The 19,963-nt window shown below is 40.0% G+C and overlaps 1 protein-coding gene across 1 annotated transcript in view; it reads left to right on the top strand.

Moving 5' to 3' along the window:
• The window catches only part of KCNK9 (potassium two pore domain channel subfamily K member 9), a 158,663-nt gene extending 144,388 nt beyond the window's left edge, over positions 1-14,275 (top strand). Inside the window, exon 2 of the mRNA XM_056522816.1 lies at positions 11,808-14,275. Within this exon, the coding sequence (XP_056378791.1) occupies positions 11,808-12,649 (842 nt within the window). The 3' untranslated portion in view covers positions 12,650-14,275. The remainder of the gene's footprint in view (positions 1-11,807) is intronic.
• Positions 14,276-19,963: the final 5,688 nt, after the last annotated feature.

Raw genomic sequence — 19,963 nt, 5'->3', positions numbered from 1 at the left:
CGTATCGGCCATTTATGCTCCCCTGGGAAATCTGGGAAGAGAAGATATGCAAAGCAGCTCACACACACACACACACCACTTTTACTAGGTAGTCAATATTTCACTCCAACAAGTAGCCTTAGAACATGACTGGGAATGGATGTGTGTACTTTCCTTCTTGAGAGATCTCTGGCTTGGCATACATTCCCAAGAATGTTCTATGTTTGTCGTATCTGTACAGCACAGACCAATGAAACTAGTATGTGCCGGAGACCTAAAACGGGAAGCCCTCATTATATCCCGTCACTTACACCATGTTCACCTCTTGTATAAAGCCTTCTTAGATGTACGAAGAAATACAAAATCAAAATGTTGGTTTGGACACCTATGATCATTTCCCCAGTCATGGGTGACCTCCCTTGGTCGGTACTAACAATTACCTACCGGAACACCCCGACAAGATCAGCGGTTCTGGAGAAGCATTGACCCTGTTATTTATACCAATAATCCTCAACCCAGTGCTCAAGGTCCAACAACATATTCCGTTTTTTTTTATTTTTACTAAATCCATTGAAAAAGGACAGGGAAGAATTCAAATCCTGGTCTGTTGGTGGAGCCTCAAGGACCAAGATGGGGACCTCTTGTCTAGACATCACAATTTGGCCCTGGACAGGGTGCTATGATTCTTCTGCCTGCCCATTTCTCTTGTTTCCAACACCTCAACCTCAAGAACTGACAGTCCACACGCTCCCTAAAGTATCGTCATCCGGTGCAGTGATTTCTCCTGGTTTATTCGGCTGTACATTGTGTAGATCGCAGCTGACTCCAGCCTACACACCGCAGCTAGACATGACTTAAATAACACGATTTATCATCCACCTCCCTATAATCATAAGCGTTGTCTTGCAGTCACGGTGTATCATGTGTAACAACTGCTGATTCAATGTACAGACTTGGAATTGCCTCCGATGATTACCGCCATGGTGTGCCGTATAGTTCAGCTGTCATTATAACCCCATGGATAATAACCAATATAGAAATATTAAACTTCACACCTGAAGTTACTGGGGCTGATTCATGTAAGACACACACACACACACACACACACACATATATATATATATATATATATATATATATATATATATATATATAGGATTTTATGGAATTAACAGTAATCAAACACGGGGAGAAAACCTGTGAATTTTATAATAATGTCATCTCATACTGTTTTTATTTTAGGTTTTTGTCTTTGCAGTAGCTTTAATTATTTCTGTAAGCATTTTTTTGTGCCCTTTTTTTTAATTTCAGTGTCTCTTTTTATTTTCAAACTACAGTAGGTAGTAGACATCAGGAGACAGTATAGGGGTGATGTCAGAGCCACTATAAAAGCCTATGCACATAGCTTCCGCAGCCATTTTAGAGATAGTACGTGTTAGGTGAAGATCTCTGTGAGGGACAGTGAGCAGTGAGCAACATGGATAGGAATAGGACCAGGCATATAATAATAGTAATAATAATTACAAATAATGTAGTAAAGCAACAGAGAGTCTTCTGCATCTGTTCTGTTAGAGCAAAACCTGTTTTCATTAGAAGTTAAGTGGTTTTAAGTCGCTTTTTTTGCACTTTCTAGAAGGTCACTCCTGTTGCTACTCCCCAAAATGTGAATAATTTTTTACAGCATGTAATAAGCTATTGCGTATTCAATTTCCAGGCACAAAACCCATTGCGACTCCCAAATAGCCATACATGAAATGAACTTTGCCATAAAGGGGTACTCTGCTGCTAGACATCTTATCCCCTATCCAAAGGATAGGGGATAAGATGTCTGATCGCGGGAGTTCCACTGCTGGGGCTCCTGCAGAACCCAGTGTTCTAAACGAATGCCGGGTTCCTGTGGCAGTGGTCGTGACGTGACGCCACTTCCCCTCCATCCATTCAGCCGACTCGCCCCCTCGCATAGACATGAATGGATGGGGCGTAGCATGACGTCACAAGGGGGCGTGGCCGCGATGTTACGATCATCGCCTCTACGTCTGAGCGTTCTGAACAAAATGTTAAGAACGAAGAGTACTCCTTAAAAAACAATTCAGAAGTCCATAGATACACTAGGACCTAACAGTTTTATACAAGGCGTTTAGGTCTCTTAGACAATTTTGTATACATCATTTTGGTCTATTGATGAAGTCCAAATTTGGACAGAACCAAACTTTTAGAAAAGTTTATTCTTTTCTAGTCTTCAGCTACGCATAACATGAAGGGGGTGCGGCAGTGTTCAATGTTCTGCACAACATTTTATTGTTTGGGTCATTACAGGTGTGCAGATACCAAATATGCATATTATTTTATTTAAATTTTTTTTATGTAATATGGAGAAAAGAGGAAAATGTTGTTTTTATTTTTTGGTCAGTGGGGGATTTATTTATTTTTTTTTACATATTATTTTTTTATTACGTTATTTTTTAATGATTTTTGACTCTGACAGCAGTAAGCAGATGACTGGTATAATTCACTGCACTATTACTGTAGTGATTCTAGGCAAAAATATCCTTCATATTAATCTACGTAAATAGCTGATGAACTTTTTACCTAAACTGCATTATTGTTCCCATTCATTGCAGTACCTGATGTAGCAGCCTCATCATTGGTAGTCTGTGTCAGGTAATGACCATTTAGCTGAGCAATGGAAATCCCGAGTATGAGATCAGACACTGCTGAGTTATATCGGGAACCAAACTCGGCTCAATAAGGTCATTCTAATCAAAACTGTATGATTAGCTTGAATTCTATTTTACCTCTTCCATATCAGACCATAGACTTCAGGAGTCATTAGATGTAGATAAGGATCAGTGCAAGATAAGTAATGTAATGTATGTACACAGTGACTTCACCAGCAGAATAGTGAGTACAGCTATGGAGTATATATAATACAGGATATAACTCAGGATCAGTACAGGATACGTAATGTAATGTATGTACACAGTGACCTCACCAGCAGAATAGTGAGTCAAGCTCTGGAGTATATATAATACAGGATATAACTCAGGATCAGTACAGGATAAGTAATGTAATGTATGTACACAGTGACCCCACCAGCAGAATAGTGAGTACAGCTCTGGAATATTATACAGGATATAACTCAGTATCAGTACGGGATAAGTAATGTAATGTATGTACACAGTGACCTCACCAGCAGAATAGTGAGTACAGCTCTGGTGTATAATTCAGGATATAACTCAGGATCAGTACAGGATAAGTAATGTAATGTATGTACACAGTGACCTCACCAGCAGAATAGTGAGTGCAGCTCTGGAGTAAAATACAGGATATAACTCAGGATCAGTACAGGATAAGTAATGTAATGTATGTACACAGTAACTTCACCAGCAGAATAGTGAGTACAGCTCTGGAGTATAATTAAGGATATAACTCAGGATCAATACAGGATAAGTAATGTAATGTATGTACACAGTGACCTCACCAGCAGAATAGTGAGTACAGCTCTGAAGTATGATAAAGGATATATGTGATATAGGGTGTACATGTTAAGTAAGGGGAGAGTTATAGTGACTATCCACAGTTCTTTCTATGACTGGAAATAGTGAACATCCAAACTGCGAATCGTAAGATATAGACATTTTATAGCAAGATATTTTCTTAGGAAACTCTTAAAGAGTACCTGTCGTATCCCACACACAAACAAAAAATGATATATGTTACAAAGAACCTAAACCTGATCATGTACAGTGGGAACAAAAGTTTGGGCACCCCAGGTAAAAATTTGTATTAATGTGCATAAAGAAGCGAAGGAAAGATGGAAAAATCTCCAAAAGGCATCAAATTACAGATTAGTCATTCTTATAATATGTCAACAAAAGTTAGATTTTATTTCCATCATTTACACTTTCAAAATAACAGAAAACAAAAAAATGGTGTCTGCAAAAGTTTGGGCACCCTGCAGAGTTAATATCTTGTACTGCCCCCTTTGGCAAGTAAACGCTTTTTGTAGCCAGCCAAGAGTCTTTCAATTCTTGTTTGAGGTATCTTTGCACATTTTTCCTTACAAAAGTCTTCCAGTTCTTTGAGATTTCTGGGCTGTCTGTCACGCACTGCTGTTTCAAGGTCTATCCATAGATTTTCAATCATGGTAGGGTCGGGAGATTGTGAAGGCCATGGCAAAACCTTCAGTTTGCGCCTCTTGATGTAATCCCCCGTGGATTTCGAGGTGTGTTTAGGATCATTATCCATTTGTAGAAACCATCCTCTCTTTAACTTCAGCTTTTTCACAGATGGCATCAAGTTAGCATCCAAAATTTGCTGAAATTTTATTGAATCCATTTTTCCTTCTACTCGTGAGATGTTCCCTGTGCCGCTGGCTGCGATACAACCCCAAAGCATGATTGATTCACCCCCATGCTTAACAGTTGGACAGAGGTTCTTTTCATTAAATTCTGTTCTCCTTCTTCTCCAAACGTACCTTTGCTCATTCCGGCCAAAAAGTTCCATTTTAACCTCATCGGTCCCCAGAACTTGTTTCCAAAATGCATCAGGCTTGTCTATATGTTCATTTGCAAAGTTCGAACGCTGATTTTTGTGGTGAGGCTGTAGAAGAGGTTTTCTTCTGATGACTCTTCCATGAAGACCATATTTGTACAAATATCTCTTTATAGTGGAATAGTGTAACACAACTCCAGTGTCTGCCGGATCTTTCTGGAGGGATTGTGCAGTCAAAAGTGGGGTTTGAATTGTTTTTCTCACAATCCTGCAAGCTGTTCTGTCTGATATTTTTCTTGGTCTTCCAGATCTTGCTTTAACTTCCACTGTTCCTGATGACTGCCATTTCTTAATTACATTCCAAACAGAGGATATTGACATCTGAAAACATTTTGCTATCTTCTTATAGCCTTCTCCAGCTTTGCGAGCGTCAACTATTTCCAGCTTCAGATTTCTAGACAACTGCTTAGAAGAACCCATGGTGCTGATTGTTGGGGCAAGGTCAGATGAGTCTGGGCATTTAAAACCTTTGAGATTGACATCACCGGGTCTTCCCAGATGATGATTGAGAACAATCCATGACACTGGCAGGTCTCAGCTTTGTAAAGGGGGCAGTGCATGCTATAAAGTCTGCAGGGTGCCCAAACTTTTGCAGACGCCATGTTTTTTGTTTTCTGTTATTTTGAAAGTGTAAATGATGGAAATAAAATCTAACTTTTGTTGACATATTATAAGAATGTCTAATCTGTAATTTGATGCCTTTTGGAGATTTTTCCATCTTTCCTTGGCTTCTTTATGCACATTAATAAAAAATTTTACGTGGGGTGCCCAAACTTTTGATCCCCACTGTACATATAATTTTTTCTCTCACAAATACCTTCTTTCTGTTGCTCACTTGGTTTGTCATCCAGTGCTCTGGAGGGGGTGTGTCCTCACTCTGCATGATTCATCCTACTCCCTGAGTCTTCTGTGCTGTGCAGGGTCTCTTCATCCAGTCATTGCAGGTTGCTCTGTAACCCCCTCCTCTCTGTTTTCATGCTGCAGTGTGTTAGGACAGGAGTGAGCACAGAGGAGTGCTAGTCTCACCCTCACTTCCCGGACTTTGTCCCTACCTGTGCTTCATCTGGGACAGAGATGATGTTGCAGCCAGACAGGAAAATGTTCTGTGTGGTGTTTTTTTTTTTTATCAGCCACAATTTCTGTATTTAATGAAAAAAAAAGATTTCTTATGAAATACCGTATTTATCGGGGTATACTACGCACCGGCCTATAACACACCCCCTCATTTTACCAAGGATATTTGGGTAAAAAAAGTTTTTTACCCAAATATCCATGATAAAATGAGGGTGCGTGTGTGCGCGTGTATACCCCGATATACCCCCAGGAAAGGCAGGGGGAGAGAGGCCGTCCCTGCCTTTCCTGGGGTCTAGAGCGCTGCTGTCGGCCCTTTTCACCCCCTGGTTATCGGCGCCGCTGCCCGTTCTGTCCCCCTGACTATCGGTGTCGGCGCCGATAGCCAGGGGGAGAGAAGCGGCGCCGACAGCCAGGGGGAGAGAAGGAGCAGCGGCACCCATTGCCGACGCCGCTGCCCCGTTGCCTCCCCCCATCCCCGGTGGCATAATTACCTGAGTCGGGTCCGCGCTGCTCCAGGCCTCCGTCGTGCGTCCCCAGCGTCGTTGCTATGCACGGCGCGGCGCTCTGACGTCATGCGCCGTTCAGCGCATAGCAATGACGCCGGGGACGCACGATGGAGGCCTGGAGCAGCGCGGACCCGACTCAGGTAATTATGCCACCGGGGATGGGGGGAGGCAACGGGGCAGCGGCGCCAGCAATGGGTGCCGCTGCCCCTTCTCTCCCCCTGGCTGTCTGCGCCGCTTCTCTCTCCCTGGCTATCGGCGCCGGCACCGATAGTCAGGGGGACAGAACGGGCAGCGGCGCCCATAACCAGGGGGTGAAAAGGGCCGACAGCAGCGCTCTAGACCCCAGGAAAGGCAGGGGGAGAGAAGCGGGCAGCGACGGCCTCTCTCCCCCTGCCTTTCCTGGGGGTGTATCGGCGTATAACACGCACACAGACTTTAGCCTATAAAGTGCGTGTTATACGCCGATAAATACGGTATATGAAAAAGCGGAATGTTTTGCCGAGATGTGCAACATATAAAGCTTATGAATATGATGGTACCCATTTAAAGGTCCAAAGGATAGGGGATAAGATGTCTGATTGCGGGGGTCCCGCCACTGGGGACCCCTGCGATCTCGGCTGCGGCACCCCAGACATCTGGTCCACGGAGGCTCGTGACATCACGGGCACGCCTGCTCTTGGCATCACGGCCACATCCCCTCAATGCAAGTCTATGGGAGGGGGCATGACGGTCGTCATGCCCCCTCCCATAGACTTGTATTGAGGGGGCATGTCTATTGCATCACGAGGGGTGTGACTATGATGTCACAAGCCTCCGGCACTGCACCCGATGCTCTAAACGAACACCGGGGTACAGCAGGGAGATTGTTGGGGGGTACCCAGCGGCTGGACCAACTTGATCAGACATCTCATCCCCTATCCTTTGGATAGGGGATAAGATGTCTAGGGGCAGAGTAACCCTTTAAGGTAAACAAACTGTAGGGAGAATATAGGGGGTATAACATAAATGAGGCCTTCCTGCCTGATCTGTATAAATTGGCCACACAATCCATATATCTCTGGTGTGGAATATGGAGCTGGGAAACAAATGCTGTAGAAATTTCTCGGCTCAGCAGAAAAGAGATGTAAGCGGCTCAATAAATGATGGCAGGATCCATTGTGTGTCACAGCTGCCGAGATCCCCCATCACTCACCCCAGCCCAAATGTTACAACGGCTTCATCTGAGCCAGGGCGACAGGTCCCACCACCTGCCTATATTCATTATACCCCTAATTCTGTTATCTTATATTTACAGCCGATTATTACCATGTGATAGAGTAAGAAGTCAGGAGAGGCTGAAGGGAAGGTTCACTGTATGACAGCACAAAGTGGAATGATGGATGAGAGCGCAGAGTGGGCGCCGCGAGACATCCTTCCTGCAAGACCGTATCGTATCAGCAGAATAGGAGAGGGCGGTGTTATAGGAGATATATTCCTGTACATAGGAACAGTATTATAGTGGTTATATTCTTGTATATAGGAGCAGTATTATAGTAGGTATATTCTTTTATATAGGAGCAGTATTATAGTAGGTATATTCTTGTATATAGGAGCAGTATTATAGTAGTTATATTCTTTTATATAGGAGCAGTATTATAGTAGTTATATTCTTGTATATAGGAGCGGTATTATAGTAGTTATATTCTTGTATATAGGAGGCAGTATTATAGTAGTTATATTCTTGGATATAGGAGCAGTATTATAGTAGATATATTCTTGTATATAGGAGGCAGTATTATAGCAGTTATATTCTTGTATATAGGAGGCAGTATTATAGTAGTTATATTCTTGGATATACGAGCAGTATTATAGTAGTTATATTCTTGTATATAGGAGCAGTATTATAGTAGTTATATTCTTGTGTATAGGAGCAGTATTATAGTAGTTATATTCTTGTGTATAGGAGCAGTATTATAGTAGTTATATTCTTGTATATAGGAGAAGTATTATAGTAGTTATATTCTTGTATATAGGAGCAGTATTATAGTAGTTATATTCTTGTATATAGGAGCAGTATTATAGTAGTTATATTCTTGTATATAGGAGGCAGTATTATAGTAGTTATATTCTTGTATATAGGAGGCAGTATTATAGTAGTTATATTCTTGTATATAGGAGCAGTATTATAGTAGTTATATTCTTGTATATAGGAGCAGTAATATAGTAGTTATATTCTTGTATATAGGAGCAGTATTATAGGAGTTATATTCTTGTATGCAGGAGCAGTATTATAGTAGTTATATTCTTGTATATAGGAGCAGTATTAGAGTATTTATATTCTTGTATATAGGAGCAGTATTATAGTAGTTATATTCTTGTATATAGGAGCAGTATTATAGTAGTTATATTCTTGTATATAGGAGTAGTATTATAGTTGTTATCTTCTTGTATATAGGGGCAGTATTATAGTAGTTATATTCTTGTATATATGAGCAGTATTATAGTAGTTATATTCTTGTATATAGGAGCAGTATTATAGTAGTTATATTCTTGTATATAGGAACAGTATTATAGTAGTTATATTCTTGTATATAGGAGCAGTATTATAGTAGTTATATTCTTGTATATAGGAGCAGTATTATAGTAGTTATATTCTTGTATATAGGAGCAGTATTATAGTAGTTATATTCTTGTCTATAGGAGCAGTATTATAGTAGTTATATTCTTGTATATAGGAGGCAGTATTATAGTAGTTATATTCTTGTATATAGGAGCAGTATTATAGTAGTTATATTCTTGTATATAGGAGACAGTATTATAGTAGTTATATTCTTGTATATAGGAGACAGTATTATAGTAGTTATATTCTTGTATATATAGGAGACAGTATTATAGTAGTTATATACAGATCCCAGCCAATGAGCTCAGTGGCGGATTATTTATTCCCAACTCAGCCTGCATTCAGTGCTGCTGATTTGGTTTGATTTCACTCTGCACTCTGTCTCTGTGGGGAAGATTTATCAAAACCTGTCCAGAGGAAAAATTGCCCAGTTGCCCATAGCAACCAATGAGATAGCTTCTTTTATTTTTAACAAGGCCTCTGCTAAATGAAAGAAGCAATGTGATTGTTTGCTAAGGGCAACTGGGCAACTTTTCCAGATTTTGATAAATCTCCCCCTGTATGTTCCCGTGCACTTTGTATTTGACATGGCTTTCTGTCCTGTTGTGCTTTTAGCCTTGTTATATATTCTGATATTCTTGTTACTATGTGTACCCTGTCAGGTTTAGTCTGTTCTGTTACCATCTTGTTTTGTATTCTCTGTCGGTGTGTGTTCACACCTACTTTTATGAATCTTATCTGTACCTTTATCTGTGTTTAGATGTTTTTTGAGTTTTCTCCAAGGCTAGTTCCTGTTCAGACAGTGGTGTGCCCCCTTTAGCTTGGAGCCTATTTGAATTTGGTATTCATGTCCCTCCATGATTGGAGTTTGGGTTTGTACTGTTATCCGGTTTATCCTATGATTAGATCAATTTCCTGGGGTTTTCTTTTTCCTTAAAGGGGAACTCTGCCCATAGACATCTTGTCCCCTATACAAAGGATAGGGGATAAGATGTCTGATCGCGGTGCTCCCATTGCTGGGGACTACCGCAATCTCTGTGCTGCACCCGGTGTTCATTTAGAGCATCGGGTTCAGCTCTGGAAGCTCGTGACGTCATGGCCACGCTTCCTCAATGCAAGTCTATGAGAGGGGGCATGACAGCGTCACGCCCCCTCCCATAGACTTGCATTGAGGGGGTGTGGTCGTGATGTCACGAGCGGGGCTTGACCGTGATGTCACGAGCCTCCATCCGGCATCGCCAGTCATTTGACATGGAGCGAAGTTCGCTCCGTGCATCGGATGTCTGGGGTGCGACACCCGAGATCACGGGGGTCCACAGTGGTGGGACCCCCATGATCAGACATCTTATCCCGTATCCTTTGGAGAGGGGATAAGATGTTTAGGGGCAGTGTACCCCTTCAACATAGAAGTCAGTTTTGTTTGTATCTAGTTTGTTTCTTGGTATTGGTCCGTGTTTAGACCAGTGGGTCTTAGGATACAATGGTTTCAACATACATTGTTCATCCTGGATCCAATTAATGTTGTAACTTGAGAGAGCAGTGTACAAATATGCCTGAGGCATAACTACAAGCGGAGTTTGCAGCAATCCAACAATTCTATCTGAGTGCATTATTTTTAGTCAGTGACTGTAGGAACTATGGGAGAGATTCATTAAAACCTGTGTGAAGGAAAAGTTGACCAGTTGCCCATAGCAAACAATCAGCTAGCTTCTTTCATCATGAAAAGGGCCTGTGAAAAGTAAAAGAGGCAATCTGATTGGTTGCTATGTGATACTGGTTGACTTTTCCCTTACACAGGTCTTGATGAATCTCCTCCTATATTCTTGAACACATCCGTATGCATTAAATGCTGATTAAAAAGTGGTAATCCATATTTTGAAAACAATTATACACAAGACATTTATTACATTTGTATGAAACTTACTATTATGTAATCATGTCCTTTCTGGTTCAAGGTGTTTTTATATATTGGGGCCATAAGGACATTTCAGAATGTTCCGCCTTTTGTTTGGGTCTTAAAGCTTGAAACAAAAGGTTGTCCTCTTCTGTCATGTCCTCAAGGTAGATGAGCAACATCAACTTCTCCTTTGGTTCATGACGGACATGGCTGGACTTAGCATTAAAAAGGTATTTAGCATTAACAAGGTATTTCTGTTCAGCTATAAGTTTAACTTCTAAAAACAAGTCATCGTCGATTCATGGAAACCATATAAATAGTATTTCTTCAGCACCGTCGGTTGTCTCCTTTCATCTCCAGGCTTCCTAATGGCATTTACATGGTGTTTATGATGTGTCTATCTATCTTATTGCTGGTTGTCCATTTCTTGTTGGTGTCTTTTGAGTTTTTACTCATCAACATGTGTCTGCTAAAATTGATTACAATAAAATTAAGCTTTAATCTGGTCGAAGGTTTTAAAATTAGTTAAAATCAGATAAAGCTTTAGTCTGATCAATGGTTCTAAAATTAGTTAAAATAAGATGAAGCTACAGTCTGGGCGATGGTTCTAAAATTGGTTAAAATAAGATAAAACTTTAGTCTGGTCGGTAGTTCTAAAATTAGATGAAGCTTTAGTCTGGTCGATGGCTCTAAAATTAGTGCAAATAAGATGAAGCTTTAGTCTGGTCAGTAGTTCTAAAATTGCTTAAAAGAAGATAAAGTTTTAGTCTGGTTGATGGTTCTAAAATGTGTTACAATAAGATGAAGCTTTAGTCTGCTCAATGATTCTAAAATAAGTAAAATGAAATGAAGCTTTAGACTAGTCGATGGTTATAAAATTGGTTAAATAAGATGAAGCTTTAGTCTTATCGATGATTCTAAAATTGGTTAAAATAAGATGAAGCTTTAGTCTGGTCGATGGTTCTAAATTGGTTAAAATAAGATGAAGCTTTAGTCTGGTTGACGGTTCTTCATGTGGAAGGTTCAGGTTGATGTAGTCGAGGAAGTTCCAAAGCATCAATGTGTTCCCAGGACACTTCATAGATAGTGAACTCTTTGCTGTGGTTATAATGTCATAAAATGTTGTTGTTGTTGTTGTTTCCTAATGTGAATGGAGATTGTGACCACATTCTAAAGTATCTCTTGTATCTCCTTCTAGGTTATGGGCATGCTGCTCCTGGCACGGACGCTGGAAAGGCCTTCTGCATGTTCTATGCCGTGCTAGGAATCCCTCTTACCCTGGTCATGTTCCAAAGCCTTGGTGAGCGAATGAACACCTTTGTGAAGTACCTCCTGAAACGAATCAAGAAATGCTGCGGGATGAGGAGCACAGACGTCTCAATGGAGAACATGGTCACTGTGGGCTTCTTCTCCTGCATGGGGACATTATGCATCGGAGCTGCAGCCTTTTCCCATTACGAAGATTGGAGCTTTTTCCAGGCATACTATTATTGCTTTATAACTTTAACTACGATAGGATTCGGAGACTATGTGGCCCTGCAGAAGAACAGGGCCCTCCAAAAGAAGCCAGTCTATGTGGCTTTTAGCTTTATGTACATTCTAGTGGGGTTGACGGTCATTGGGGCATTTCTAAACTTAGTTGTTCTCAGGTTTTTAACCATGAACAGTGAAGATGAAAGGAGGGATGCCGAGGAACGGGCATCTCTTGCCGGAAATCGGAGCAGCATGATCATCCACATCCAGGACGATTCACAACACGGTCGGCCTCGGTATAAGGCCGAAGTGACAGACCTTCAGTCAGTTTGTTCATGCATGTGCTACAGGTCCCATGAGTACACCAGCAGGGTGGTGTCTCATCCGAATTCCTTCAGCTCCAAGCTGAACCCACAGTACTTTCATTCTATATCTTACAAGATCGAAGAAATATCACCAAGCACATTAAAAAACAGTCTCTTCCCATCCCCCGTTAGCTCTATTTCTCCTGGGTTGCACAGCTTTACGGAAAACCACAGGCTAATGAAAAGGCGAAAGTCAATCTAAGTTAATCTTCGTTCTTTTGCCACGGGTCACTATTCTCTCTCTCTATCTCTTGCCCTTTAATTCTCACATTTTTTTTGTGAACCGAGACAGAGAGGGGGGCAAAAGAAACGGGAAGAACTAACTAGCCTGCCTTCTCTGAGACTCATTCTTGAGCATGAAGCATGAGAACCTTCTACTCCAGCAAAGTATGCCTTACATTATGTCTAAACGGATTTCAGAGGATTTCTTAATAAAAAAATATATACAAGTATTGATTCCAAAGTTGCACACAAACGAAGAAAAAAGGGGGGGGGGGGGCATTTGTGTGCCGCTGGTATTTATGAACTAATAAACTTTTATTATTTTTTGTTTTTTCTTTTGTTTTTGAAAAAAAAAAGTTTTAAGAAAAAAAAGGAGCAGGTGACGGGTATACATTTAAGTCTGTGCAATCCCTCAATTACTATTTCAAAAATATATCAGGTATTATGTACTTGAAAAATTCTTGCTTAATCTTGAAGTAACTCCCTAATGTAAAAAAAAAAAAAACCTTATTTTTCTTATTGCTATTTTTTTATTGCCAGACAACGCATGTGCATTAGTCAATCTGTATGCTGGGTATAAGCCTGATAACATTTTCACATAGATTGTTTAAAGAAAATAGTTTAAATAGTTAAAAAGAAGGAGACAATGGTTTCTAGCTTGCCAGTTCCAAGAAGAATTTTTTTAATTTATTTAATTAATTTTTTAGCATGCACTTTGTGAAACTGGTATCATTTATAAGAACGTATTCATTTAAATAATGACATTTTCCTAAATTTTTTTCTAAATTTTTTTCCTGCTCAGTTCCGAAAAAATGTTATGTTGCCTGGGGATTCATTGGCTGGACTGAGTCATTGATTTGGGTTAAAGGGTATTTTTATCATAATTTTATTAAAGAAAAAATATATGAATATATAAATATATATATATATACACACACACAAATATTTTTTTGGTGCAGCAAGTACCTGCATGAATAGAATTATATTTTTAGGGAATGCTTGATAAAAAAAAGACTTGGGCATATCTGGGTGGATGTATTTTTTTTTTCTGTTTTTATTTTTTATTTTTATTTTTTATTCAATAAAATAGAGACAGGGACTTCCTTGTTGTATAACTGAAAAAAGATTGTCCTCTATTGCTTTTTTTTGCATTTGTATATAATGGTTATAAGCCTTTGTTGGTCTCAGGAAGTGTCCAAAAGGGACGGTATCCTCTGAGTTGACCTTCTTGAAAACTGGCAAAGGTTGCATATCCCTTTTAGATGCCATATTGGCAAAGTGTTGGGGTGGGGGGGCAGGGGGCAGAATTTTCTGTTATAAGCCACAATCCTGGGTTTTTAAAGAGTCATGGAACTGCAAGGTTTTTTTCAGGCTTGCAAAAGCAGATTCCACTGGGGTTGATCAGTGTCTATAATAGATGCCGTCAGTTTGCTTTTGAAAAGCTGGTTCTAAAAGTCTTTTTGCAGACACGTCGACTGGCTGTATGTACCCGGCCAGCCCACAACCCATAGGATTTGATGCACTCAGTTGCAAAGCTTTGTACCTCATAAGAAAAAAAAAAAAAAGATGAATATTTATGGGTTGCAATAAACTGTTCATAACTCTATCTCTCTGAAATTGTCCTCTCCTGATTTCAGCGCAGAAAACAACAACAACAAAAAAACTTGAAAGAGGTGTTTTGGTTTTGACTGACTTAAGATGTGTTTCATAAAAAGTTGGGATATCCTGATTCAGTAGGGGCACAGAAACCACTTTGTTACTGTACATGTTTTTGATAATAAGAAAAAAAATCTAAATAAAATATGAAAAAAAAAAAATCTTAAAATTTCAGAAGAGTAACATAACAAGAATTGTACAGTATCTCTCATGGATACGTGCCCCGAATGCCAAGAGGGGGCACCAAAACCCAGATCTTTTTTTCGCAGCTCCCACAACCCTCCCCTTTCAGCTCTATATGTATATTGCTCCTGTTATCTCTATGGGATCAGGATATATATATTAGTTATAAACCTCCCCTCCAGCTCTATCTGTATACTGCTGCTATCTCTATGGGATCAGGATATATAGTAGTTCTATACACCACCTCTCTAGCTCTATCTATATACTGCTGCTCTATCTATGGGATCCCCTGAGGCTGTGTTCACAAGCTATAACAAATAGACAGGAAACAGGATAATGTATAACATCAGAAATGCAAAATAGCAACAAACAGATATCAAAAATATATAATGACAGATATTTAGCATATTGGCTAACAGCCTCAGGACCAAAGCAATATGCGAAAAATGACAAAACAAGTTCTTGGAAGATATAGCAGCAGGTTTATCAGGAATAAAGGTATTTAACAGGTTAACAGAAGTCAGGACACTATACAGATCAGGATACACTAGTACTGAATAACTAAACATAAGACTACACCATAAGACTAAACATAAGAACACACCAGACTCCAAGCTAGGGACAAAGCAAGAGAAGCAATGGATCAAGACCTATACCATGGAGAAGTTCAAAACACAAACAGATCAGAATACAGGTTCAGGTTCTAACAGGAATAAACGGAAACACTTCAAACACCAGGCAAAGCAAGAGAAGCAATGTATTAGTACCCATACCGTGGTGGAATACAAAATGCGCAAACAGGTGTGAATACAATTCAAGATACAGATTCATACAACAGATACAAGCTAAACAGGATTAAACCGACCATAGTACAGACATATCACAATACAGACAGAACAAGGCTAGAAAAAAAAGAAAGGAAAGATAAAAAAAAAGGGGGATTGGGGCCATATCTGGGGCATATATTTTCTATTGATGTGGTACCTCCTAACCAGTAGACACAGTCCTCTCCTTCTTGGAAATACATCCATCTAGTCCATGTTTGTATAAAACCATCAATTGCTTTAGAATATTCTTAGCTAATATAGTCTTCATGAACTACTTTAATCACTCAGAAAGAATCTAATAGTAGACTTCCAAGGGTTCTTCTTAAAGGAGACCTCCAGGATGGAAAAGTTAAAAAACAAGTTTCTTTCATGTTTTAGATAATGCATTTACCGATTGGTGACACTTTGTTAAAAGAGAATTGGTCCAGCCGTTCTCCCGTAGTAGGCACTGAAAGATTCCGATACTACCGGGTTCAGGGACTCCAACTCCCATGAACCCTCACTTCAGCTTCCTGAACTGTGCTCACTAACCTCCTGCTCTGATGTAAAAGCAGTGACCTACTGCAGGTGCGCCGCGCCGGCAGCACAATATGCCTGCATAGCAAGAGGAGAGTGAGGTGTGCTCAGCGAGGTGTGAGCCCTGATGAATATGTAAGAGGTGGGAAGGCAGGGAGATAAAAGTCCCGGAGTATGTCGGGCCAAGCTAAGGATTCGAGCACAAGATGGCCGCCGTCATAGGAAAAAACGGTGGTCGAAAGTGAGAGTTAGAAATGACCTACTGAACATCCGGTGAGATGAATAACTGCAGGGGAGCATTCGAGCACTACAATAGGGACAACCTATGTACAGTATATAGGCACAAAGAGATGCTGCAGGCGCTCTCCTGTACGGTTCAAATTGCTTGTAAACCAAATGCAGACAAGGAAAATATTAAATACTGATTATATCCAGCAATAATTAGAATACAAGCGCTACAGACTGCACATTTCAAGGGGTGGGACCCCCTCTTCGTCAGGCCTAATGATAGGTTAGCATATGGATAACATTCCATCAAACGCGAGGGACCGCGATGGGGACCTCAGTTGTCCCCTCCTATGCAAACCTCTTCACAGGGTGTTTTGAAGAGAAATGTATCACCAATAATCCCCTGTTTCAAGAGCATGCTGTGATCTATAAACGATACATAGACGATTTGTTCATCTTATGGAAAGGTAACATCCAACAAATAGAGATCCTGATAAAAGAGATCAACACCAATGATTGGGGAATCTCCCTCACTCCAAACTATTCTAGTGTCTCATAACGTCATCATCAACTTACATCCATCAGCGATGGACTTGTACCATCGGACCTCTCCCTCCCTAGGCCCGCCATGATCGTACTTCCGCAAGCTGGACAGCGGGAGTGTACCGGCTCGAGCCTATGACTGGTAAGTGTGAGAGCTACGTGGGATCCCTCCTCGGGTGAACAGCACAAGGAGCGCACACCTAATAACATAAACTGTTTGCATGACTATCCTTCTACAGCAATAAGGAATTGCGCTAGTGCAGTTTTTATAATGGGGTAATTTATGGGGTATTTCTAATTTGAAGACCCCTCAAATCCACTTAAAAACTGAACTGGTCCCTGAAAAATTAAGATTTTGTGAAAAATTGGAAAATTGCTGCTGAACTTTAAAGCCCTCTGATGTCTTCCAAAAGTAAAAACATGTCATCTTTATGATGCAAACATAAAGTAGACATATTATATATGTGAATCAATATGTAATTTATTTGGAATATCCATTTTCCTTACACGCAGAGAGTTTCAAAGTAAGAAAAATGCTAAATTTTCTAAATTTTCATGAAATTTGGGGATTTTTCACCAAGAAAGGATGCAAGTAACGACGAAAATTTACCACTTTGTTAAAGTAGAATATGTCACGAAAAAACAATCTCCGAATCAGAATAATCTGTAAAAGCATTCCAGAGTTATTAATGCATAAAGTGACAGTGGTCAGAATTGCAAAAAAGGGCTCAGTCCTTAAGGTGAACAAGGGCTCAGTCCTTAAGGGGTTAAGGATAGGCCTACATGATGACGTTGGTTTCATGGCCAAGGATTGCTGTGTAGCATCACATCTAATGTAAGCACATGGAGTTCCAAGGCTACATACTTAGCTTCCTGGAACAAAGAATGATACTGAACCTTAGTGGCAAACCACGTAGTGTGTGCATCACTGCTCAGTATTTATAGATGTAGGGACTCCTTTCTCTGACAGGCGTCCCCGCTTCTGTATTGTTCTTTCTGAGGTGCACTGTGCTAATATCTTAGGGCACCTAGGGGAAGATGCAGTTTGCTGCCAATCTAAATTACAGGGCTACATCTGCAGGCATGGCACGGTTCATGAAAGTAAGCGGACCTTTTTTTTTCTACATGTACAATTTTTTGACATCATTGTTACCCTAGAGATCATGTTATAGAGGTCATATTATAGAGCAATGGTCTTGAACCCGCGGACCTCCAGATGTTGCAAAACTAAAATTTCCAGCATGCCCGGACAGCCGTTGGCTGTCCGGGCATGCTGGGAGTTGTAGTTTTGCAACATCTGAAGGTCCGTAGGTTGAAGACCACTGTTATAGAGGACATGTTATAGAGCGGATGTTACCCTGGGGCTAAAGGGGTTATCAGGAAAAACTTTTATATATATATATATATATATATATATATATATATATATATATATTATCTGGCTCCAGAAAGTTAAACAGATTTGTAAATTACTTCTATTAAAAAATCTTAATCCTTTCAGTACTTATGAGCTTCTGAAGTTAAGGTTGTTCTTTTCTGTCTAAGTGCTCTCTGATGACACGTGTCTGGGGAACCGCCCAGTTTAGAAGAGGTTTGCTATGGGGATTTGCTTCTAAACTGGGCAGTTCCTGAGACAGGTGTCATCAGAGAGCACTTAGACAGAAAAGAACAACCTTAAAGGGGTACTCCGGTGAAAACCTTTTTCTTTTAAATCAACTGGTGGCAGAAAGTTAAACATATTTGTAAATTACTTCTATTAAAAAAATCTTAATCCTTCCAGTACTTATTAGCTGCTGAATGCTACAGAGGAAATTCCTTTCTTTTTGGAACACTGATGACATCACGAACACAGTGCTCTCTGCTGACATCTCTGTCTATTTTAGCAACCATGCATAGCAGATGCATAGCAGATGCATAGCAGATGTATGCTAAGGGCAGCATGGTGGCTCAGTGGTTAGCACTGCTGCCTTGCAGTGCTGGGGACTTGGGTTCAAATCCCACTAAGGACAACCATAAATAAAGCGTTATTATTATAATAACATCAGCAGAGAGAACTGTGGTCGTGATGTCATCAGAGAACATTCCAAGAAGAAAATAATTTCCTCTGTAGTATTCAGCAGGTAATAAGTACAGGAAGGATTAAGATTTTTTAGCAGAAGTAATTTACAAATATGTTTAACTTTCTGCCACCAGTTGATTTAAAAGAAAAAAGGTTTTCACCGGAGTACCCCTTTAACTTCAGAAGCTCATAAGTACTGAAAGGATTAAGATTTTTTAATAGAAGTAATTTACAAATCTGTTTAACTTTCTGGAGCCAGATAATATAAATATATATATATATATATATATATATATATATATATATATATATATATATAAAAGTTTTTTCCAGGATAACCCCTTTAAACTCTTGACTGGAAAACAAGAGTAGTTGCTAAAATGAGCATAAATGAAGGTTCAGCAGAAAGGAGAAGTCTGAGTCCTAGGAACAGGCATTATTATTTATAACTTTATATTTCTCTGCAGTTATATATCCCAGAAATAGTTTTGTGCTGCGCTCCTATTTCTAATGCTTCCTCCATACAATCTGGAGATCAGCAATAATGGTCCAACAACTAAACTCTGTAGCCGTGATTTGTAGCCTGCAGTTTTTTTGAAGGTGATTCGTGTGTTAAATTTACAGTCATGGCCGTAAATGTTGGCCCCCCTGAAATTTTTCAAGAAAATGAAGTATTTCTCACAGAAAAGGATTGCAGGAACACATGTTTTGCTATACACATGTTTATTCCCTTTGTGTGTATTGGAACTAAACCAAAAAAAGGGAGAAAAAAAAGCAAATTTTACATAATGTCACCAAACTCCAAAAATGGGCAGGACAAAATTATTGGCACCCTTAACTTAATATTTGGTTGCACACCCTTTGGAAAAAATAACTGAAATCAGTGTCTTCCTATAACCATCAATAAGCTTCTTACACCTCTCAGCCGGAATGTTGGACCACTCTTCCTTTACAAACAGCTCCAGGTCTCTCTTATTGGAAGGCACCTTTTCCCAACAGCAATTTTAAGATCTCTCCACAGGTGATCAATGGGATTTAGATCTGGACTCATTGCTGCCACTTCAGAACTCTCCAGCGGTTTTTTGACATATATTTGGGGTCATTGTCCTGCCGGAAGACCCAAGATCTCGCATGTAAACCCAGCTTTCTGACACTGGGCTGTACAGTGCGACCCAAAATCCATTGATAATCCTCAGATTTCATGATGTCTTGTACACATTCAAGGCCCCCAGTACCAGAGGCAGCAAAACAACCCAAAACATCACTGACCTCTACCATATTT

Source organism: Hyla sarda, chromosome 5 (assembly GCF_029499605.1).
Source record: "Hyla sarda isolate aHylSar1 chromosome 5, aHylSar1.hap1, whole genome shotgun sequence".
In the NCBI taxonomy this organism is placed as follows: domain Eukaryota; kingdom Metazoa; phylum Chordata; class Amphibia; order Anura; family Hylidae; genus Hyla; species Hyla sarda.
The sequence above is the reverse complement of the archived record's forward strand: the minus strand, read 5'-3'. Positions and strand labels throughout refer to the sequence as shown.